The sequence below is a fragment of the Pelmatolapia mariae genome, linkage group LG13 (assembly GCF_036321145.2).
Source record: "Pelmatolapia mariae isolate MD_Pm_ZW linkage group LG13, Pm_UMD_F_2, whole genome shotgun sequence".
Classification (NCBI taxonomy): domain Eukaryota; kingdom Metazoa; phylum Chordata; class Actinopteri; order Cichliformes; family Cichlidae; genus Pelmatolapia; species Pelmatolapia mariae.
The window spans coordinates 6157348-6182356 of NC_086238.1; the positions used below are offsets into that span (position 1 = coordinate 6157348).

At 39.3% G+C, this 25009-nt stretch overlaps 1 protein-coding gene across 1 annotated transcript; it reads left to right on the plus strand.

The window, feature by feature from the left end:
• Positions 1-29: 29 nt before the first annotated feature.
• On the plus strand, positions 30-16750 carry actn2b (actinin, alpha 2b). The gene is made up of 21 exons (XM_063491141.1): positions 30-222; positions 4074-4188; positions 4301-4420; positions 4546-4632; positions 5092-5179; positions 5476-5554; positions 8031-8112; positions 8401-8486; positions 8713-8805; positions 9087-9317; positions 9411-9558; positions 9798-9948; positions 12155-12263; positions 13002-13142; positions 13421-13603; positions 13838-13972; positions 14350-14529; positions 14652-14798; positions 16045-16110; positions 16236-16394; positions 16575-16750. Exons 1-21 carry the CDS (start codon positions 97-99, stop codon positions 16731-16733), a joined length of 2685 nt encoding a protein of 894 aa, XP_063347211.1. The 5' UTR covers positions 30-96; the 3' UTR covers positions 16734-16750.
• The last annotated feature ends 8259 nt before the right edge of the window (positions 16751-25009 follow it).

The window sequence follows — 25009 nt, forward strand, 5'->3', positions numbered from 1 at the left end:
TTTTCCTGTGCTCGGCAGTTAGACCTAAATCTCCTATAGTCTGAAGGAAAACATTTGAGTTTCGACGTAAACAAAAAGAAAGAAAATATCGGCAAAATGATGACCCAGGTGGAGACCACGGTGCACTATGATAACGGCTACGAGGATGAGTATATGATGCAGGAGGAAGAGTGGGACAGGGACATGTTACTAGACCCTGCCTGGGAACAACAACAGAGGAAAGTACGTAAAAAAATTGTCTGTTTCTGAAAAAAGTCTAAAACTATCGAGCGTTAGCTAATATTATTTTAGAGAGAAGTTAAACATGTCAGTGACAATGCCTTTTCTTACTCAGAATTGTGGAACTTTAGGTTTTATGGTAATTCTTTTTATAATTCTATGTAAAAATATATTTTTACATATGTACACAGTAGCACAGTTCATAACTTTGGGCTAACAGTAAAAAAAAGTCTTGAAGAGACGTTAAGCACGCCGTGTCGGGGGGATAAACTTCCGGTTAACCTTGTCAAAATAAAACCACAGTTCAGCGGGTTCATCGCGACAAGTCACGCTGCTGAAGTATTTTGATCTCTTTACTGGACAGTTTGTTCTTGGATGTTGGGACAGGGCAGCTAAAAAAGGTAGCTGTTATTCTTGACACTGATAGACATTACCCAAAATATAGTTCAGTGGGGTCGGGAGCAAGTTATAGAGGTACTCAAGTTATACAACCACAACTAGAAGATGGCTTAGTAGCTTGAATTTTGCCTTAAGACGTCAGTGGCCTTTGGGGTTACTTCACCCACCTCTGGTAAACGTAACGTTTAGTTTTATTTTTAAAGGTGGCATTGGTTAACCTCCGGTGTGGTCCTCGCTAAGTGCCGCAGGTCTGACGCAGATAGGGTCCAGTGCGTGAGCCTTGAGGGACGGATGCGGTGGTGGGTACCAGCTAACAATAGCTGTACCTTCCAGCGGCTCTCCAGACTGCTGCCTCTCCACTGATACGCGAGGAATGCGAGCTGTCAACAGATGCTTCTAACACATGATGACGCTCTTGGGATTAGAATGGACGCTCCGTCTAATTTTAACCTCGGGACCAAAAGGCATTAGTAGGGTTAATCCAGTGTCCTTGGTGCGGAATTCTTTTGTTTATAGAAACCACGTAGAAAAATTGTACCAGCACCAACTCGACTCGATATAGCCTCGGCCCCCAACACCGTCAGTTGGTTTTAGGGCTTTAAAAATTGGCTGGGACCTTATACTGCAGCTCTTTGCACAACTGGAGTCCATCAGCTCCTCCATGCCCTTCATAACCTCCTGTGGCCTGCGCAGGGATGATAAAACTGTATTTTTGGCAACACCAGGCAGCAACACCATAGTCCATATACACAGCTATTTTTTCCACTGTTTATCTAATTTTGAGTTGATAAGTGGTCACTGGAGGGTGGTTTGAGTTTTTTTCTGTTCCTTTGTGCCCCAGTTTGACGCTCAATATTAGCACCCACACTGTGCTGCAGCTTCTATTTGTTGAAAATGGAACAAAATTGCTCCATTACTGATATCTATTGTCATTTTTTCCAAACTATTATCTCCTATACCATGGTCCAATTAGCTTATTTTAATTCTAGTTGTGGTTGCTATATATTATTGCTTATATGGAGCCCTTTTTTAATCTATTACCTAATTCATATGGGTTCATCAAGGAGATTGATGACAGAGCAGAGTAGGCACAGCCAGGGTGCTGGGTTTCATTGAGCGAAAGTGACGAAATGTTACGGACACATAGTGAATATCCTTCATCTAAGTTAAACCAAGTGAAAATAGTCATCCATGATCCGCTGATGTGGCTAGGTCTTTCCAAAATGTTAAGCATCCAGTTCGCTTTTATTTTCCATCCTCCAGGTCTCAGCCTGCCAGCCTCTGACCTAGTGAGCCCCCAAAGGCATCCGTCAGTTCAGTGACAGGGTCGGTCCTCACTGGATGTGATTCATAAATATTTTTAGCTTTAATCGTCACCGGGCAGTAGAGGGTGGGGATGCTTGGAAAGTAGGGTTCTGCGACTAGTGGCAGAGCCAGATTTGGAGGACCAGCAGACAAAGTTTTTTTAACAAGGAAGGCAGCGGCTCATTGTCACACACACACACCCGAGGGACTCACTCAGTGTGGAATGGGGATGGCCTTTACTCTAATGCCTGTAATATTCTGATTTTGCTCCGGCACCTGCGGGGCGAGAAGCTGAGTGGCTGGCTGGGCATGCATATGCAGTCCTCCTGGGTACAAGGTTGTGTGTGGATCAGTACTGGAAAGTCCTAAAATATTTTCCCCATGTCACTCTAGAGTATTTATTTATTCACATATAAATCTAGAAAGTTTGCAAGTAAAGTCACAAAAATGTAAAATTAGCTCATTTAAAATGTTCTTCTGTGCTTCTTTTTAGATAGACATCAGCTGTGATCTTTTCCTCTCATGGGCTAAAATCACAATTTTTCTTAAAAGGAAATGAAGCTCAAAGGAAAAAGTGCAAAAGTCAACCCAGTTTATCTTTTCACTGAAAACTATTCATTTTTAATAAAATCAGTAAATGCTTTCATTCTCTACTCCTGTTAATGGAGATGAAAGGTAAAATTGAAACATGTTATCAGGAAGTGTAGCATACGCAAATATCACATTACAGCTCATTGTTTTTGTACAATTTTTTATTATGTAGTTGATTAGTTCATTGATTCATACATCTAAACACAGAAACTAGGGATGGGCAAAAGTGTAAATATTTAGTACAATTTTTTCTACCAATAATTATTGGGGAATAAAAAACAAGATGAAACTGTTATTGTGGCACATCATTTTGCAATACTGCTCCCACATTGCCTTTCAAAACATGCTTGTCCTTCATTTCTGCCCCTCCATAAAAGCCTGAACTCATTCTCTGCCAGACTGTGGCAGATTTCTTTCAATTTGCATTTATTTCTTTATTTAGAGTGCTGAATTGTAATTAAAGTTCAAGGAAATTCAGTCACTTAAAAGACAATTTTCTTCACTTTTTAAAAGTTTAATTTTCCAAGGTCTACGAATAACCGTGTTTAAATGATCATGATATCAGTACTGACCAACATAAATAATGATTTTTTTTCTTTTGCCATAGTTGGGCAGCCCAAATTGAAACTTGATTTCTATCTAATGATAGTGAGCTGTTGAAATGTTTATATTTTCTGTGTGGCAGAGGGTAATATTTACAACATCCAGATCCATTACTCATCCTTGTGGCATATCTTTCAAATTATTCTAAATGAGAATTTTTAATGTGCCCATCATTCATTCACTCCTGGCTTGTCTCCACACTTCATCGGCAATGCCTGTGCTCTGGAAGAACGGCACACGTGTACTGCGATAGAGCTATCTCCATGCAGCTGTAACATATCAACGTGTCATATTCTAAGTGGCAAAATAGTGACAGAAAGTGACGTGAGGGGAAAACTTGTCCCGCGTCCACGTGACATATTCACTCATGTTGACGTTCTTCTTCCCGGTCTCTTATCATGAGGCACGGCAGAGCAGTCTAAATTTATCACCTTATATCAGCTGGAATGTGCTCTGTGGTCGGCTCCCAGCTTTCATCCTTACAGTGCTCAGCGTCCATGAACTCTGCTGCTAGCTATTGATAGAGGCTTTATAAAAATAGGCGAAAGACAATGAGACTGTCTTATCTTGATTTACAGTATTTGAGTACCAAACATGGAGTACATTTGTTCTGATAGGTGTTAGCAATGGAACCATTGTAGGAAATGTTGAAACTTAACACTAATGTTTAACTAATGGACAATCGACCTCAAAATATAACACCGGTCAGAGAGGTTAAAGTGGATTTGGTTATAGTCCTAAGTGAAGATCCCAGTTTGTTTAGGTTTACTGTAAAGAGGAATGGCTTGTAGTGTGATCCACTAAAAAAATGATATCAATTTTTAGAAGTGAGTATAACTGCCAGTTAAACAAAAATGCCCCCAAAAGTGAAGAAAACTTAACTGATTGCTGTAAATTTCTTTTCGTTTTTGAGTCAAATCCAATTTTTATTGAGCTGGGAATCCTTTTTCTGTTAGACCTTCACAGCTTGGTGTAACTCCCACCTGAGGAAAGCTGGTGTTCAAATTGAAAACATTGAGGAGGACTTCAGGAATGGACTCAAACTCATGCTGCTGCTGGAAGTTATCTCAGGTTGGAGCACTAAAGAGAGTTTTCATTTTCTTGCCTTTTTTTAGTGTTTCAGTCAGCTTTCTTTCTGTGTCTTATTAGCTGAGGTTACATGCACGCCATATTGTGTTTGCAGGAGAGAGGTTACCCAAGCCAGATAGAGGGAAGATGCGGTTTCATAAGATCGCAAATGTTAACAAAGCTTTGGACTTCATCACAAGTAAAGGAGTCAAACTGGTTTCAATAGGAGCCGAAGGTACCTGTGCACGTCCTGTGTATGAATATAATGTAACCATTTAGGGATGCAAAAGTTGGAACCAGGAATTTTTAGCTTATGAAATAATTTGCTGGAGACTAAATATAACACTTTTTTTGTTTCAGAGATTGTGGATGGGAATGTAAAGATGACTCTTGGAATGATTTGGACTATAATCCTCCGCTTCGCCATTCAGGACATATCTGTGGAAGGTGAGATTACCACACACAATCCAGGAACATATAGATGCTTCAAGCTACGTGACAACATACCAGGACCTTTCCTGTAAAATGGGCATTTTCGCGTCTGACTATGCAAGTAAGCACATATAGATAGACACAACAGACTGGATTACTTTATTAAATAAAAACCAGCATCTTTCCCGCTTGTTTTTGGCCAGTTTATAAATAAAAGTGCATTTTATGTTCGAGTAAATTAAACATCACTTAAAAAATGCTAAAAATTCCATCATAATTCTGTTGACTTTACTTTGGTGGGTAATAATATATATGTGCACGAAAAACCCTGCAAACTAAATGAAAACATTGTTATGGAGTTCACTTGTGCAAAAACAAGTTTTATGATATATCAGTGCACAGAATGCTTGTGTAGTATGTGCCAAATGCAAAAGCTGACCACATGTTTAAATGGCAAATACATGTTCTCCTCAGAAACATCTGCCAAGGAAGGGCTTCTACTGTGGTGTCAAAGAAAGACTGCCCCCTACAGGAATGTTAATGTCCAAAACTTCCATGTCAGGTGAGTATGACACACTGTATTGTGACCACTGAATTTAGATCTTGTAAACCAGGTGTCTATAATCTATTATAACATAATGTAGTGGTTGTTAGGTCAATAGGTTCATCTAATAGCATGATATCAATACTAAGTTCTTCTTTAGCTGACTTTAGTAATACAAAATATAAAGAGGAGAATAGAGGGTAGCATCAGGGAAATGTTACCACCAAGTGCTTTAATGGTGAATATCGGAGCTGGACTCGAGGAATTTCATCTTCATGACCTGACATGTTTATTCTCTGTATTGACTGGTGAAGCTGGAAGGATGGCCTGGCCTTCTGCGCCCTGATTCACAGACACAGACCCGACCTCCTCGACTACTCTAAGCTCAACAAGGTGTTGTGTGGTTTCGCTTGCTGTGTTTCAAGCTTGCACAATAACACTTTGATTTCCGCAAACACAAGAAGCACAGTTTTGGCTGCTTTGTGGAAAAGAAGTCTTTATCTACTACTAGAAGATTACACAATTGAACTCTTTACTCTGCTAATAACTCGCTTGCAGTGGTCATCTGTTTGACAAACTAATTTGTGTTTTAACGATCCTGGGGTGTTGTGTTGTGTCTCTTTTGGATATTCTTAGAAATATGTGGCATTTCAAAGGACAAGATCTACATGTCAGTGATTTAATGTGATGTAAGGTGTTTGTAGGAAGTCCGCTGTGTTGTGTTATTAATGTGTTATTTGGCTAATGGTTATAATCCGGCTTTAATTTATGAATGTGTTTCTCTCTATTGTGAGTGCACTCATTTAGTATCGCCTCATGCTTCATTATGCTTAAGCAAATCAGTTTACTTAGCACACAATTTCATCATAATTAGCGTGAAAACAGCAACTTTTATTTCAATTTTATTGCTGTGTTTTTGTGCAACCCGCTGTGCCCATTACAAGATTAGATTTAAAAAGCTCCCTTGTTCAGTAGGGGTTACCACATGGTGGAAATATATGGCATCTCTACATCCTGAATAGTCTTGACTTTTCTCTGCATTTGAAACCTACTTAATGACTTGAGTATCAGTGTGAAGCATTTTAGGGCAAAAATGTATGTCTCATTTAAATGTTCTGGTTTAGTGGATGTCCAGGATTCACATTATTTCTGTATTTAACAGGTGAGGGCCTCGGTGAGCTGCTTATTTGCTGCGTGTTTGCAGAGGGCTAGAGAGCACAGCTCACAGCCCTCCCCTGTTCGCCAAGTAGCGATAATACACAAGAAAACTTTTCTCTCCTGGAAGAAGGTGCTGTGTTAGCCAGATGGAAAGGGCAAGGCTGCTATAGGACTATTTGAGGTGTCATGCTTTAACTGCCAGGTGTGAGTTCATAAAAAGATGTTTTTCTTACCTTTTTAAGCCTTAAAAAAAATCACAGCCAGCATAGCTGGCCTCACATCAGAACATTTACTTTGCTCAGGCCATATGTTCCATGTTACTGTAAATGTATAGCAGGGGAACCACCTTGGAAGGATATGAAGAGTGACTTTTCATTCATTTTGTGATCAGAGGCACTCACTTTTCTACACACAGCTGACTGGCCTGACTTGGAGTCAACCCTGAATAGTCACAGAAACATGAGCTTAGTCCCTGCAGAGCTCAGGCTTAGCTTTACCTCTGCCATTGTCCATGCTGTCACGTCGTATTCCCCATTTAGAGGCCCCCGGTGCACATAAAAGTCAGGAAGACGTCTATACGCATTACACTCATAACATCACGGTGATACTTATTAATCACTGCAAGGACAGTGATACTTTTATTAGAAAATAATGAAAGTACATACAATGATTCAAATGGACAATGCAAACAAACCATGCTGGCTAGTAATATACTTCAGTACACTATTTCTTGCTACAGCCTTTTATTCACACTTTTTGTGTCTTTGAGATCCATATTCACACACTCAGTCACACCTGAACTTTTTCAGTTCTGCTCATGCTGCTTGGAGACAGTTGCATTGTGCATCAGGCAACCTTTGAATCTGGCTCCAGGTGAGCGAGTTTGTTAAGCCTGTTGAGACAGCTCTTGTCAGGGACACATACACAGACACACACACAGAAGGCTCGAGGTATCCTTATTTCCATTCCTCTGTGCCATCAGTTTACCACCCAATCCATCTATCTATCTTTCTTGCACCGGATATGTGAGCAGCTGGCCCTGTCATGTTGTGCACCACCCCTACCCTCTACCTTTGCAGAACAGCGGTACAGTGATAGGGACAGCAGCATGATAGTATGATCCCTTTACCCCTTTGCACTCTTAGTGACAGCCCCATCAGCAGCAGAGGGTTCACTGTCAGCTTTTGGCTCAAGGCACAACTCCTGTCCTGTCAAACACTTGTATTCTCCTGTCACAGTAACTTGTATGAAAAAGGAGGAATGCGTTTCTTTAAAACAATTCCATTAAAAAAAGAAGAGGTATAGAGAGTAATAAACATCTGCTGGTTATAGATTATTAAATGCTTCCTCTTTCATCATCTCTTATGCAACAGACTAAAACATCAATTCCTTAATCGAACAAAGAAAAAAATCAGTCATATTCATAATAAAGGGCAGATGGAGATAAATAAATGGTATTTATTTGAGACACAACTGACTTTTCCTGTGAATGTGATCTAATCAACAAATAAAGAATTAAACTGGTATTAAACTCCTTTGGAAACTAAGAGATGTAATTTCTAAGGTTTTGCAAAGAAAGATCTGGTTGAGGGCTAGTAAATGTGCATGTAGATTATATGACCATCACGTGTTTTGTGCCTTGATTGCATGGATTTCAGTGGTATTGTAAGTGTGGCACTGGTGTACAGTGATGTTCTGTGTTCTTATTTAGGATGATCCTCTGGGGAACTTGAACCTGGCTTTTGACATAGCAGAAAAACACCTGGACATTCCAAAAATGCTGGATGCAGAGGGTAATATTTTATGTAGTGGAAAAATATGAGTTTTTTGTGTCCTGTTTATGGTAATGGGTGCTAACAATGTATATCCATTGTTTTGGATGAATCTCCTTCACAGGGGTCTAAATATCAACCACATAGATTTCTGTCACATATAATTATCTTCATATCTAACTGCATTTTTGTTATGTCTGCACAGAAGTGAAAACCATAAAAAATATCTCCTTCGATTATCCAATGTAGCTGTAGTTTCCTTTAAATTCTTTCTGCCACCTTGACTTTTCATCCCTCTTCATGCCACAGATATCATCAACACCCCCAAGCCCGATGAGAGAGCCATCATGACCTATGTGTCCTGCTTTTACCATGCTTTTGCTGGAGCTGAGCAGGTAGTTTTGTCTGTCTGTTTTTCAATAGCACCATGGTATTCTGAGAATATCGAAAAAATAAAATATATATATATATACTCAGTTTGATTTAGACACAGCATACTGATTTAAAAAAATCTGTTCTGAGGATAATGTTATTAGGTGTATTAAAAAGGATCAGTGGGTGCATGGCTTGCCATCTTAGTTCTCTGATCTAATTACATTATTATTGTCCCCATGCTCTCAGGCGGAGACTGCTGCCAACAGGATCTGTAAGGTGCTTGGAGTAAACCAAGAGAATGAGAAACTGATGGAGGAATATGAGAGACTGGCCAGTGAGGTAAAGTTTAAATATAATGATGGCACTTTGTGTCATGAAAGATTTTTCAAAGTGATGTGCTTTTTGGATAACAGTGATTAAGGTACAGTATTAGTACATTTTTGTTTGTCCTCTGTTTATTATGGGCTGTTCAAATTAAAACTTCAAAAAGAAAATTTTCTCTCTCAACTCAAATATCTCACTGATGTTACAAACTGAGATCCATCTGCTGGAAAAATCAATTATTCATCACCACTCTCTTGCCACTCCACTTATTCCCATGTTGTCCTTGTGTTTTCCAGCTGCTGGAGTGGATCCGCCGCACCACTCCCTGGCTGGAGAATCGGACCCCAGAGAAGACCATGGCAGAGATGCAACGGAAGCTGGAGGACTTCAGGGACTACAGACGCCAGCACAAGCCCCCGAAAGTGCAGGAGAAGTGCCAGCTGGAAATTAACTTCAACACCATTCAGACCAAGTTGCGCATCAGCAATCGGCCTGCCTTTATGCCCTCTGAGGGGAAGATGGTATCTGTAAGTCACAACTTCATATTCATTCATGATTGATTGAGTCTTGTGATCAATTCTGTTGTGGTTCAGACACTAAAGATTGCATTGTGTTGACAGGACATAGCCAGTGCATGGCAGGGTCTGGAGCAGGCAGAGAAAGGGTTCGAGGAATGGCTTCTTACAGAGATCCGTAGGCTTGAGAGGGTGGACCACCTTGCAGAAAAGTTTCGCCAAAAAGCAACTAATCATGAGAACTGGGCCAGCGGTCAGTTGTAGTTTGTGTATTTACCTTTTTGATTGTTTTCCTCTTTGATTTCTGTGTCTGTAGGTCCATGTGTTTATCTTGGCTAAGCACTTTATATAGAGTGCATTTTACTGTTTAGATTCCTCATAATGAAATGTTATTGAAGGTTAATTTCTGCATCTGCAATGACCAGATAAGGACTGTTTTTTAGTAGAACCTTATATTTATCTCAATATTCCTTTTTCATATGTGACATTCAGGTAAAGAGCTGTTCCTTTCCCAGAAGGACTACGAAACAGCCACACTGACAGAAATCAGAGCACTGCTTCGAAAACACGAGGCCTTTGAGAGTGACTTGGCAGCCCACCAGGACAGAGTGGAGCAGATTGCTGCCATTGCACAGGAACTAAAGTATGCACTCCCAACAGTAGATGTATGCAGTCACGTATCACTGAAATCCAGGACAGGAGAAATAATAGTAAAGTCAATGAAATTAATCTTGTTTTCTCTTTCATGCACACTTCATGCACAAATGCACATGCATTGTTTTTTGGCTTTAGACCCGATACAACCCACCGGTGATTACTGGGCTAAATTATGGGTGACAAGCAATAGAGGTCACTGCTGTCCTCTCACACAGAAAATAAGCTATGGTTCATGCATCTCAAATGCATGTGAATTAACTGTTAACCACTTAAGAACCACTAGATGCCAAGGCAGAAGTTAGGTAGCTATTAGAGGTATTCTTAGTTATTAAGATTTTAAGTACTCAGAAATGAGAAAGGTGTGGCTCATGGGACTTCTGAGATTTTTTTCAATCAGTGCACAATGATAGATGTGAATACAGAGCGTTTGTTGTTTTATATTTGAAAACACTGAGGAAAAAAGAGAATGTATCAGTTATTGAGGGATAGCTCAGTAGGTAGAGTGTTTGCACCATGATTGGAAGGTCGGGGATTCAAATCCACCAAACAGCTACACTGAGATACCCTTGAGCAAGATACTGTCTCCACACACTGCTCCTGGATTGGTAGGTTCCCGCTGCTTCACTGAGTGAATGGGTTAAATGCAGAGGACTAAGCAATTTCCTATGGGATTAATAAAGTATACATCATTATTATTATTGTTGACCAAAATGCTGGTTTTCTGTTAAAGGTAAGACTAAAACTTCACTGAGATCGTAATGCGCTGGGATGCAGTCATATTTTCAAAGTTATTATGTGGACACATACCTTAAATATTATTTCCTCCTAGGCTGGAAAGACACTGATCCTGTTAAGGATGTGGTCTCTAACACAGAGGTGCACGCTGTCCTTCTCTTTGGCTCACTCTCTCCTCCACCTACTGACACAAATGATACCGCTGTCTCATTTTTGCATAATCCAGCGAGGTCAGAAGTAAATTCTATACCTGAAGCTAATTCTGGAGCTTGTGGTTGTGAACCCGTGTAATGATTTACTGGGACCTACTCAGTCTCTGGAGCAACTCAGCCTAGGCCAGTTATATACTTTCCTTCACCTCTATTTCATGCAGGTGATGAAGGAAATTTTGAGCACAGTAAGGGTGGGAAACCTGTGGGCTTGATTTTGCACTACATCTCTCTTTTGAACCTTTTACAAACCTGGTGAGTTGAGTAGCTATGCAGCTATCTATGACCATCTGGGTGAAGACAGAGAAACAAAGACCAAGGCTTTCTGCCAGTGCCTCCATATGTATATCCACATTCCAACCATTATGCCTCAGCTGGGGAACCTTCACAATTCCATGAGACACCATTTGGCTCAAAGCCGCACTACCTCTTCGTGATTTGTCAGCTTCTTCATTACACAGTGCCACATTTATATGCTGAACACGAGGCTAGTTCATCAGAATAATGTCTACCGTGAGAGATACCATCTCCCAGCCATCAGCCACCCCCCACTGGGACACAGGTTACCAGTGGACCTCCACTGCACACAAGACTCTACCAAAGACAAAAAGCATTTTTAATTTTTATTTTTTTCAAATAGCTTGAAGCGGTCCGGGGTTAAGGCAACTCTTTTATTCCTGTAGTTTACCATATGGTGTATTTTGACCTTTTCCATTGAATGACATCTCAATAAAATGCTACATGAACCCTGTTCACTGTTTTCCTTTGAGGTCACTTAAACTTTCACCTAAAAGTGCAGCTTCAGATGCTCATCCAGGGAAAGCAGTGACAGAGTCTCAACACTGTGATGATTTTGGTGGTGCATTTTCTGTAAATGAGTGCCTAAACCTGAATACTAATTCAAGCAGTTTTAAACGCTCTGAAGTTCAAAACCAAGAGCCCTTTTTTCTTCCAAGACTGAGCTGAATATGTTCTGTTTTTTCATGTGTTAAACTTTAATTTAAAGTCATCTTGCAGTCCTCTTTGCTCTCAAATTTTCTTTCCTGACAGAAAAGAAAATCAAAGACTATTCAGTCTTTGTTATTTTACCTCAACTTAATACAGTTTTCTCATGCAGTAGGATTTACATATCTCTATATCATACTATATATTCTATATACCACAACTCTTAACCAGTGCTGGTGGGTGGATGGGGCTCTGTTTTCCAGAAGTAAAAATGGCACAACAGGTTTATTTTTCTTTTCCTAGTGAGTTGGACTACCATGATGTTGCTGCTGTTAACCAGCGCTGCCAAAGCATCTGTGACTTATGGGACAAGCTGGGAACCCTGACTCAGAAGAGAAGAGAGGCACTGGAGGTAAGAACAAAATTAAAGTTTCACTTGTGAGTGTATGACTGAAGGGGATTTATGGCAAAGGCTTTAGGTATTAATCCATTATAGCTGTAGAGATCTTAAAAGTTCTCGAGTTCTTTGTATATATTAAGTCCCCACAAGAGTGTGCTAATGTTCTACGCATTGAACTACCATCAAACGCCAACTCAATTAAAATTTTAGTCAAAGCATTTTAGGTGTCTGTCACTGATGTGAATGTTGAAGAGACAAGTGATTGAAGGGGACAGATAACTGGATCCCCTCTAAAATCCCTGCCCCGCATAGAAAGGTAAAATAGAAGGGTAGAGGGGATAAAAGAGATATGGATGTAGATGTCATATCCAGAAAGCAACTGGCTAAAAGCCCACTAGCCACTTCCTCTGAGCCATGCTGGCCATTCCAGACCCACAAATGTGTGAGGGCCTGGGAAAAGGGCCAAGGATTAAGTCTGAATGACAGGAACAGGGGGCTGTCTATCTCCATCTTCTACTTCCAACTATCTCCCATTGAAGGGAGGGACTCTGTCAGGAACAACCAAGCCAGACTTGGGAGCTGGGGTTAACAAGTCAAAGAAAGTTATGCACACTGCCATCATTCTCAAAACAGGTGAGAGGGTGTTTAAGTCATGCTAAAGCGTAACGCTGAGCTGTGATTAGATATTGTGACAATTTTAGGATTTCAACATTTATAAAACATGTCTGTTATGTTTTGTAATCCTCTCAGCGCACAGAGAAACTGCTGGAAACCATTGATCAGCTGTTCCTAGAATTTGCTAAGAGGTCTGCTCCTTTCAACAACTGGATGGAAGGAGCGATGGAGGATCTGCAGGACATGTTTATAGTGCATACTATTGAAGAGGTTCAGGTAAGTTTACTATATTCTGAGGAGAGCAGCCTTTGACATTAAGTGCTTATAATGTGATCACAGTGTAATTTTACAGTTTTTCATATAAGCCCATTTAATGGATTCCTCATGATTGGGTTTCATAATATATAATGTTGTGTTGAAAAAAAAATGCTATATAGTGCGCAATGTTTCTTTTTGTCACACCCTAAAAAACCCAGCACATAATGTTATCTCTTGGGACAAAATTGACATTTCCATAAAATTTGAACACTTTCCTCTCCTGCTTCCCCTTCCAGAGTCTAATCGCAGCTCATGAGCAGTTCAAAGCTACTCTTCCCGAGGCAGATTCAGAGAGACAGGCCATCTTGGGAATCCACAATGAGGTGCAGAAAATTTCACAGAGCTATGGGATCAAGGCCAGCTTTATCAACCCTTACAGCACTATCACAACTGAAGAGCTTCTCAACAAGTGGGAAAAGGTAGCTACAGTTTTCAAACTGATTTATAGACTCAGAGAGTATATTAAAGGGTAGTCATAGAGATAGTGGACATCAGAGAACACTATCATTGTTTACTAATACTGATATTTTATGACAGAGGAGTCAGCAATCACTTAGCAAGTTTGCAATCCAAATCACTATCTCTTAATAAAAATGTAATTTATACAACCAGCAATAATGTATCTGTTCTGTGTATCTGTGCATGTTTTCTAGGTGAAAAAGCTGGTTCCTCAGAGAGATAGTGCCCTCCAGGAGGAGATGGCACGCCAGCATGCCAACGAAAGGCTGAGACGGCAGTTTGCTGCCCAGGCTAATCTGATTGGGCCCTGGATACAGACCAGGATGGAGGTTCAGTATACAGGCTTAATAAGCAAATTCTACATTAATCAAATAAAGTCTGAAATGGAAGAGGATTATTTTCTAATTCATTGTACTTAGACAAGTAGAATAGCAGTTTCATTCCTGATGATGATGATGATGATGATGATATCTGAATAATACAAAGTAAATTTACTCAGGATATATTTATACACACATGTATATACCCACTTCATAGTTCTTATACAGAGTAAAATTACTGTCAGTCACATGTAATTGGCTCTTTGCAGATTCAGTAAGCAAACCCTCTTCATGACCAGTTTTGATCATAAGATGGGGCTCTAAGAGCCCCATCTTATGATCAAAACTGGTCCGAGTTGACCTCGTGGCATGTACCGTCCTAACAGGAAATAGGGCGTTGCTCCCTGGAGATAGGCGGCACCTTGGAGGACCAGATGACCCAGCTGAAGCAAATCGAGCATGTCATAGTTGCTTATAAACCCAATATTGACAAGTTAGAGGGAGACCACCAGCTAATCCAGGAGTCACTTGTGTTTGATAACAAACACACCAACTACACCATGGAGGTACTGGAAATTGAGTTTTATAGCTACATATACATAGAAAAATACACTGATTCTTAAAGTAGGTTTGTCAACATAAACTTGGATTTCCAGAGTCTGTTAACATTGCTGGTCTGTCAACACAGCACATCCGTGTTGGGTGGGAGCTGCTCCTCACAACCATCGCCCGAACTATCAATGAGATTGAGACCCAGATCCTGACCCGGGACGCTAAGGGCATCAGTCAGCAGCAGATGAATGAGTTCAGATCGTCTTTCAACCACTTTGACAGGGTACAGCGTTTTGCCATTTCACTTCACTAGAGCCATTTTCTGCCTATTCCAGTGGCCGATGTAAAGCAATCACAGTAGCTCAGAAGAAGAGCAGGGGGTAGCCCAGTTTTGAGAGATGTGTCTCGAGCTTATGAGCATCAAAACCCAGGTGTTAACTCTTATGTGGTATTTGTGACATCCATAAACTGTGTAAAACACGGATGTAGCCACAGCAGCTTTACATGTTGGTTAGTGCAGTCTCTCTGTAAAGCTGGGTGTTTTTTGGCACTGCCGTCTCAGTATTTTGTAAGGGGATGTGATGAGCGAGGATTGGATCTCTCTATGAAGCTGAGCAACACCGCATGCTCATTAGCTAATGACTTGTGATTGATGAACCAATGAGCATACCGTTTTATTCTCCTTCCTCACTCTAATGGGGACCATAATTTACAAATTATGTTTTAGTTATTTACTTGAACCTAGCAGTTGTGCCCATAAAGTCTGGCTGTAAACCTGCATGAAAAAGAAAGCAGGTTTAAACCTCATTGGCTTTACTTTTCAGATCTAGAAGCTACATCCATGTTTTAAATACTGTCTCTGATACATGCTAAATCCCATCCAGCTCAAAGTGCAATGTTCTGCAGCCACCCCTACATTTAATCTGAAGGTTGATCAGGACTAAAGGTGAAGATTAAACATTTCCAAACAGTAACTGGTATCTTGCTGTGAAAGTATTAAAAATATCTAAGTATTTCTATATATATATTTGGTTAAGATTCTTTTTATACAGTAAAACTTCAATGATAGATGACTTACTCAAGCATGTCTCAAATGTATTCAAGTCACATCTGTACAGCCACATACTGGTTCCCCTCACCATGATGGAGTAACAGCTTGGATAATACACCCAACAAATTCCAATCTCATTACAAAACTGACAATGCTGTAGCTTTTTGTGATTGATAGAATGCTTTGGATCTGTGTTTCCAACTTCCATGCGCACAGTTTCAGTGTGAATGCACGTGCATGAGCCATATTATCTTTTAAGCTTTTTTATCATGAAATCTTCAACTTTTACCAAAACAAGCCAAAAGATGAGGAAACTGAAATATACAGCCGTTTTCCTCTTTGTAACTTATTTTATAGCAGAGCAGCCTGTCTCATAAAATTCATGTTGAGGCTATATTGAATGCTTAGAATGTTTGGTATTCAGTCTTTTCTGTATTTCTCTGACAACACTTTCTGAAATTTGGCGTCTGGTTTGTAGAAGAAGAATGGAGCAATGGAAACAGATGACTTCAGAGCCTGCCTCATCTCCATGGGATATGACTTGGTAAGGCGCTTCACTGTTGGTTGGATGCAGCTGTGTTATTAGTAAATTCTGCAATTGTTTGATTTTCACACATACAGTCACACATACATGCAGTCATTGTGATTCTTCATTCTCGCCTATTTCAGGGAGAGGTGGAGTTTGCTCGCATAATGATGCTGGTAGACCCCAATGCTACGGGAATCGTTTCCTTCCAGTCTTTTATCGACTTTATGACCAGAGAGACTGCTGATACAGACACTGCCGAGCAGGTTGTGGCATCCTTCCGGATCCTGGCTGCTGATAAGGTGTGTATGGGGCTTACTGGCATATGGGCAGATATTTTTAGCATAAGCTATTCCTGTCATTATTTCCAGGGATTTGCGCGTCATACCGATTTACGATGTACTTTTTTGTAGATGAGAAACAAATTAAAACAGAAAATGGGAGTATGAATCTGAAATGCAATTACCTTTCCACGTCCACAGCCTTATATACTTGTAGAGGAGCTCAGGAGAGAACTTCCCCCTGAACAAGCAGAGTATTGCATCATGAGGATGCCACCCTACGCTGGTCATGGAGCACCACCCGGGGCACTGGACTACACTGCCTTCTCCACTGCCCTCTATGGAGAGAGCGATCTTTAACCTGACCAGAAAACCTTTCATCCACCGTCCATTAACCTCTCCTCTGCTTTCCCACCCTCCCTCCCCTCCATCTCATGGTGAAGTTAAGGAATCTATAATGCAAGTTGGATCAAATATACCGAATGGAATGAAAGTCTTTATTGATTAGTTTTCTGACACATTACTCATGCTGAGCATTGTTCTGTTTCTTTAGTACTCATCTTGTGTTCTCTGGCAGAAGATACGTCCCAAAACATAGAAATAATGATGAAAAAATTGAAATTAGAAGCAATTCAATTTGATTTTTTTTGCTTGTGTGGTATGATGATTTGGTTCAGGATCGTGCAATTTAGGTAAAACTGGAAAATACAGGAAATAAAGGAGATTAGTTAGTCATACACCAAAAGGATCGTGGTGTTTCAGTAATTTTTCTGTAAAGAAAATAGTCATTTTTGGCAAGCAATGTTGTGTAGTGTTTTATTTTTCCCCACAGTGCCCTTGTTTTGGGAATAAAATCTTCTGATAAGGCATTTTGACATGCTTCAAGTGAATTACAGTTTGCAAAAGCAATTTCAGACCTACTGCCATCCATCAATAAACAGTGTGTTCCCCAAAAGGCCAAAAATATGCACTACCAACAGAAGACAAATGGAAAACCACACGAAGGCAAAAGTAAATGTTTGCTCAGTGCTTTGAAAGCTGAAAACACTGTAGACTAAATGTGCAGTATTCACTAATAGTAAGATCAAACATTTGTTGGGTAGCGACAAACTCTAATGCTTACATGTGTCTGGAAAAATGGACAGTAAATTTCAAGAACTGCACATATAAGAAAATAAATATCAACTATAATACAACAGGTGGTGCCATCATGGAAAAAATGGCCTAACAATACTAGACTTTGTGGCTGTGGCTGTGCATCGAAATCCTTTATTTGTCCAGAAGCTTCCCATTAATTTCAATTAGTAGTAGTTTTCCATGGTAAGCTAAAAAAAAACCCCAAAGGATCTCCTTGTCATAATTATCTTTAAATTGCATTTGAGGAAACTACTGTAAAATGTGGGACAAGAATATTATACTCATGTTCCATACTGTTTGAACATGAAATTTTTAAAATTGAGTGGTATTTAAAAATATGGTGATGACAGTGATTTGAGACTAATATAATAAAAAAAATAGGCTGGTAAAATTGTCTTTATTTGATGCTCTAAATAATTAAAAAAGCATCATCATTGAATACTCTACACAGACTGAGCTAAAACATGCCAGAACATACATCCAGTCCAGTCAATATGATTTCAGGTGTGAGCCTTTCCTTTCAAAAGAAAAATATTTCTGGTGTAACTTGTGAGCTCTGACTCTGACACCTCTGATCTCTATAGGTGATGTTCTTATTTTTGGCAGAGACATGGATTTGTTGTATTGATCTAAAACTTCAGGTAGTAAAAACACCTTAAAGAGAAAACAGCTGGCTCCAGTATGACTCTGTTCAGTAAGTTACACTTTGTGCTCCAAGATAATGGATTCATTAAATAAACTTTTTAATTCAGCTATTTATTTCAAATGTTGTATGTGTTTCTTTTGATGTTTGTCACCAGATGGGGGGAAAGACCATAATCCACATGTAAACAAGTCCCTGCACAAGAATCTCAAACTGTAAATTTTAGTGGATGCGGATTAATTAGATATAGATATTCCTAAATTTGTGTGGGTTGTGCTGCAAGCGAAGAAGTAGTACGTCAATATGAAGTCAATATGGTTCAAGAGCAAAAGCAAATACATCCAATGGAGGGACTTGGTCTTTCATGACATTTACTCTTCCTCCTCAATACCATTTTTCTTCTGCTACATGGTTAGCAGTTCATCCCTACCACTCAAGTATATATGCCATCAGAAAGGTTAATGGTATGGTTAATTGGCCTGCTATGATTTTCAGTCAGCAGTCAATGATGGGCAGCTGTGTGTTGTTACCTTCTCAGTCTGGGATTGGCCAAGGAGGGTTTGCCATTTCATATTTAACCAGCACTCAGACGAGGCTATTCATGCAGCTGACAAGCAAAATGGGTTCTTGGGTTTTTGTAAGGTAGCGTGTGGGTAAATAATTATATACACTTATTCACAAATGTTCATATTTTAGTGCTTATAACCCTTTCCCCCCCTACAGTCAGTTACCATTCATTGCACTCTTGAGCTGGAACGTGCATGGCTTTCCTGCTAAAGGTAGGAATACACCTTAATGAGATTATAAATCTTATAAATGCTTATTTTTTTAAAAAAAAAAATCACATGGTTCTTTAGTTTAAACTTACTGTAGATATTTTTCTCTAGATTGGGGCCTGCATGATCCCAATGATGGTGGGTTCTATAACATAGAGGCACACCCTCTCCTCCATTATGATTCCCTCCCAGGTGCCCCACCTGTTCCTACCGATCCAAATGACCCTGCTGTGTCATTCATGTATGACCCAGTACGGTTGGGAACCTCTAGAGTTCAAACCTCGCCACCCAACTTCAGGGCAACTCCAGGTGGGCTCGGTGAACCTTCTGGTTTTGGTCCTGTGGAAGGCTCTACACCTGCCTTGTTGTCTGGAACATCTCACCTGAGGCCTGATTTTGGCTTTTCTCCAGCTCAGCTTGAAACGGGTCAACTTGGTCATGATGAAGGGAATCTTGATTATAGTAACTCAGAAAGGGGAACCCATGGGCTGGGCTCTACAACTTCCTTCCAGTCTGGTGTGTTGAGTAAGTATGTAGCCACCTATGAGCGTGGAAATTCAGAGAGGGAAATGGAAGATTATTTTCCACCAGTGTTACATGGCTATCCTTTAGCTTTACCTGGAACAGTTTCGCAATACTACCTCAGACCTGCACTACCTGTTGACTGGTTAGCACCTTTATGGTACGGTGTTCACTAAGATACATCTGCATTGCTCAAACCCAGGTTCCCAGTGGTCACAAGACTGTAAAAGTACTTTAGGTTCTTCAAATAATTGAAGCGGTCTAGGATATCTGTAATTCAATTCCCAGTTTCTGTAAATTTTGGTATAGTCATGTTGCCTGGCATGACTCTGAAATAAAATACTGCATGAACACTTGACTGTGATGGTTTGAGATCAAAACACTGTATAGATATACTATTTATGCGTGTTTCTAAGAATATGTACTACTTACTTTTTTTTTCTTTCTGGGATTCTTGCTATTTTTGAGGTTCTGAATAATGAATCATAAACCCCAAAATTCATATCTTAGTTTGCACTGACCAGTCAATACACAAACTCATGATATGATGGAAAGCTCCCCTTGTAAATGAAGTACCTAGCTCAGCTATTAGATATGCTCTTCAGCGCATGTCATCTACATAGCTACAGGTATTAAACTCAAACAGCTGGAAGCAACACAACTTCAGCTCCTCTATTTATCAGATCAGGATTAGGCTATTCGATGAAGCCTAACTTGTATCTGCAGTACTTGAGCAGATAAATTGCCTTTAGGGGGCCACAAAGCTTCACCTTGTTTGGAAAGATTTGGGTAGCAGGAGGAGTAGAGTAGTGTCACGTGCCAGAAACATGAAAGTTGGCAAGTGTTGTCTCAGTCTTTGTTGAAACTAGTACAGCTTACGGTTCTCATCTCTCAGCTGCCCTTTTATAGATTACCTATAGCACTAGCCCAGCTGATAAATTAGCTGCATGGACTCAGAGGATAGTATGAAGTGACAGATTTTATTGGCCTGAAAAAGAATAAGTAGCCACTGTTGTCTTGAGCCTTTTTCTGAAGAGGCAAAACTTTCCTTTTTAATTGAAAAAAACATTTTCTGATCTGATATTTGAATACTAACAGAAGCAGCTTTCAAGTAACATCTCGGAAACATTAAAAAAAATAATGGTGGATAGGAGTAAAGTTTTTGAAAGGTACAAGTTAATTGTGAATGAAAGACACTGGCCATATTATCTGAAACCTATTGTAGAAATTTCTGGCACAACTTTAACTACTTCCAAGGTTCTATAGTTATGTTACAATAAATGTCAGAAAAGGAAAAGTAACTCCACTTTTTAGTTTTTGAAAAATGGCTTTTGGTCTGTTGGTTCTTGTTTAATTCACTGAAGAAATAGGGGTAACTTAAATTATTGGTTAGTTGCTTTCAATTTCAGAACTCATTTTAGAAATTAAGGTTAGATATTTGTTTAGTACACTCTTTATCACAACTACTTTTATGATCTGTGATCAGCATAAGAACAGAGAAATTGGATATATAAAAGCAGCTCAGTCTGCTAAAACCTGCTTTGTGGGATATGCTTGAATCATACTTTTACCACCATTCTGCCATATGAAGAGGTTTTGACAGTGGCACTGAAATGATGAGACTGCTCTTTGGCACAACTGAAAAAATTGTGCATTACTTTTTTTTCCTTTTCAGCTGGACAAGCTCAGTGTTGCTGCTGCCAGAACATCTGTGACTATGCTGGGTTAAGTTAAATCCCCACAAGAGGGTGACAATGCTCCTTGCAGAATTATAATTGCATCCAAAAGCAATTTAAAAAAAGAAGAAGAAATGTTTGTGTGGTGATATTAAACATCTATCAGTGAGACAGCTCACTGAGGAGAAGAAAAAACTGGATCCACGCCCCACTTAGAAGGGTGGACAGGATAAATGAAAAATGTAGGTGTCCTGTCCATGAAGGGACTGGCTTAAAGCCCAAAAGTCTGTTCCTTTGATTTAAGCTAGCCATTATAGACCTGCAAATGTGAGAGGACCTGGGAAAAGGGCCAAGGATAAAGTCCAAAGGACAGGGACAGGAGGCTGCCTCTGACCACATCCCACTCAAACTTGGAGTTAGGGAGGTTATCAAATGAATAACTTGAAAATTCAATTTTACTTGTGTATGGACCTCCTCCTAAACTCTAAGGCATTTATTATAGGGGGAAAGAAAGCTATTTAAACCTACCTGGCCATTGACCTTCTTTGGTCAGGTCCTGAAGCAAGAAGGTCCTGAGTTCAGTTCCACTACCAGGCCTGGTGTGTAGTACAGTGTTCCTGGTGTTCTGTGTGTAGTTGCATGTTCTCCCTGTGTTTGTGTGGGTTCTCCCCGGGTATTCTGGTTTCCTTCCACATTCCAAAGAAATTCAGTAAATGGGGATAGGTTAATTGGTAACTCTAAATTGCCCGTAAATGTTGTCGGTGACCTGTCCAGGGTGTACGCTGCCTCTTGCCCTAAGACAGCTGGGATAGGCTCCAACCCTCCCGTGAACCTAACAAGGATAAGCGGATGAGAATGGAATGGATGGACAGCCACATTATAGGTTTTGTGAACATGAATGGCCTTTTTCAAGGTTATGCCAAGTATCTCAATCTGATTTAAGTCTGAACTCTGATGAGGCCACTCCAAAACTTTAATCTTTTTATTGATTTTTTTTTCATTCAGAGGTGTTTCATACCATTTTCCTGCTGAATAACCTAAGTGAGCTTGACCTTCAGGACATGAACTATAATTCTTTTTTTTAATAAAATGTTGTCGGTTTTATGCCAGATGTAGCAGGATTCAAACCTTCCAAAAAATTAAACTTTTGCCTCGTCAGTCCACAGAATATTTTCCCAAGTCTGGGGATCATGTTTTTTTTGTTTGTTTGTTTGTTGAAATTTCAGTAACGTCTTTGTGTTCAATTTGGTCAGCAGTGGTTTTCTCCTTGTAACTCTCCCATGCATGTCATTTTTCCCCAGTGTCTTTCTTTTTTTCGAATCATGAACACTGACCTGAAGTGAAACTAAGGCCTGCAATTCTGAACCAAAGAATGATGTTCTGGGTTCTTTTGTGACCTCCTGGATGAACCTTTGATACACTCTAGGAGTAATTTTGGTGGGCCAGCCATTCCTTAAAAGTTTACTGGGGTCTTTGTCTACTATTTAAATTAGTTTGATAATCTGAAACATTTAGGACTGACAAATATGCAAAAAAAACCCCAAAACAATCTGTTTATCTATGATAAAAATGCTAGTTTACAAAATTAATTATAAAGCATGTAGGTGGTACCCCATCATATATTTTACAGTTGTGTCCCAAGGGGCAACCTTTGGGGCTCAATATGAATCCAAAGCAGAAAGACCAAAACCTGCAGTATCTCTAATGGCCACCTGACACTTGCTCTAGAGCTACGTCAGTCCATTTAGACTTCCACATTAAAGGGGACAAATGTGAAATATTATTCCACAGATGTGTTTACAGAGGGCATGCACAACAGAGTAAATTTAATAGAGAAGCTTCTATTTGAAGAAGGTAATGACTTGGCTTCTAGCTGGAGATGACGTGAGCTACAGAGGTCTTTGTCTACCAGAAGAGTTAATATAACTTCTCTCCTTCAACTTTTACAATCTCATTAGAAATAATGAATAAGTGTGTGTGTGTGTGTGTGTGTGTGTGTGTGTGTGTGTGTGTGTGTGTGTGTGTGTGTGTGTGTGTGTGTGTTTTCTAGGTGAAAAAGCTGTTTCCTTAGAGATGGTGCCCTCCAGGAGGCGATGACACGGCAGCATGTCAATGAAAAACTGAGTGGCAGCATGTTGCTCTGGTTAATTTGATTGGGCCCTGGATACAGGCCAATATGGTGGTTCCATATGGTGTACAGACTTCAAAACCAATTTGATATCTAATCAAATCAAGACTAAAATGGAAGATAATGATTTTCAAATGCAATTCACATAGAGAGACAATGATGTTGACTTTTCCTGAAGACAACAGTTACACAATATCACATAAACTTTTGAAATATCAACATCATATCTATTGTTTGTTTACTACATGTGTTTACTTTTGGTAATAGAGTTAACTGATAACTACTTGTGTTCGAAAATACAGTATTAGCAATGATTTGACAAAATGTACAGAAACTAACTGTACTAACTAACATTTCGTACTTGGTAAACAATTAAAAAACATAAATGATAAAATACTAATTTTCAGGCAGTATAGATGAAATTTGCAGTCTTTGTTGTTGATTAATTCAATAGGTAAGGTTTGTTCTTTGAGTTGGTGGATTAATTAAACTATTTATGGCTAACTCAAGCATTTATTATCCAGTGGAGAAATTGTTATTTAAACAATGTCTTTCATGATCCATGATTCTATAATCCACATATATATGAAAGCTTACACAGGACTCCCTGACACTGCACCATTAAGACTGTACTGATTAAGGTTATTTTTAATGCAAGGTCCAAAAGTAAATATCTGTATGAGATTACAACTAATATTAGTGGTTCATGTTTACAGAATGGTGCTTGATTATATGCAAACACAGAGATTGATACTGGTGAGTTTGGTTGAATGGGTTGTTTTAGCTGTGTAGAAGAGCTATATTTCAAATACAGCTTTGCAAGCTGAGAAGTACTTCAGCAAGTAGAGAGTAATAACAAAACAAATATAATAGCAAAATTGTTTTGGAAAAGTGATTCGGCAATGTCATCACTTCAAAAGTGTAAAATGAAATTGCTGACTGGAAAGAAATACATTAGTTACTCATCTTTTGTTTTTGTTTTTGTGTTGTTGTTTTTTTATTTTATTCTTTTTAGCACTTCCTCCTCACAGTGCTAAAAATATAGACTTTATTTCATGATATCAGTGCAGAGCTAGGCAGTGAATGTGAAAATTCAAAAGGTTTCTGTCTTTGACAAGCATGAATATAGTCAGCAAATGTCAGAGTGACCAACCTGTTACATACTTTATTCAGTGTCTTCTGTGCAAGTTGAATTTTGGTGCAAAAGTGCTCTAGAAGAAAGGTCAGCTGGGAAGAATGAATGTGTTTGTGCATGACAGTCTTAACAAAAACTTTTGACTTTTTAATGTAACCTAGTGGGTCCTCTCAGCAAACGTGCCCCTACTGAAAATATTCAGAAATATTTATACTTGCATACAGTACCGTGGACAGGTCTATAGCCACCCATCATTTATTGATATTTTGATAGGAAAACGGGAAATATGTGCAATAATATATTAGTTAGGACATGCCCAAAAATACTGTGCATCAAGCAAAAAATCAAAAGAAAGAAGGAAAAAGCCTTAGTACAATTCTTAAAACCTAAACTGGTCATTGGCAATCAACTTATTGGGGCACAAATACAATTTTATGTCCATATACACTGTGTTTACTTTTTAGCATTTATCAATGAAAGAAATCAGAATAAATTATGTGTTGACAAAGCACCCAATTTCCAAAGAAATCCCTCCAGAAAACATGGAAGACTATTAGCAAAACCACACAAGACCAAAGTAGTAGTAAAATAATAAGAGATCAAGACTTTTGAACTGTAC

Coding starts and splice junctions, on each gene's coding strand:
- actn2b (XM_063491141.1), top strand. CDS start 97: ATGATGACCCAGGTGGAGACCACGGTGCACTATGATAACGGCTACGAG. Junction 8,113..8,400: donor AAAAATGCTGGATGCAGAGG/GTAATATTTTAT, acceptor TTCATGCCACAG/ATATCATCAACACCCCCAAG. Junction 16,395..16,574: donor GGATCCTGGCTGCTGATAAG/GTGTGTATGGGG, acceptor CCACGTCCACAG/CCTTATATACTTGTAGAGGA.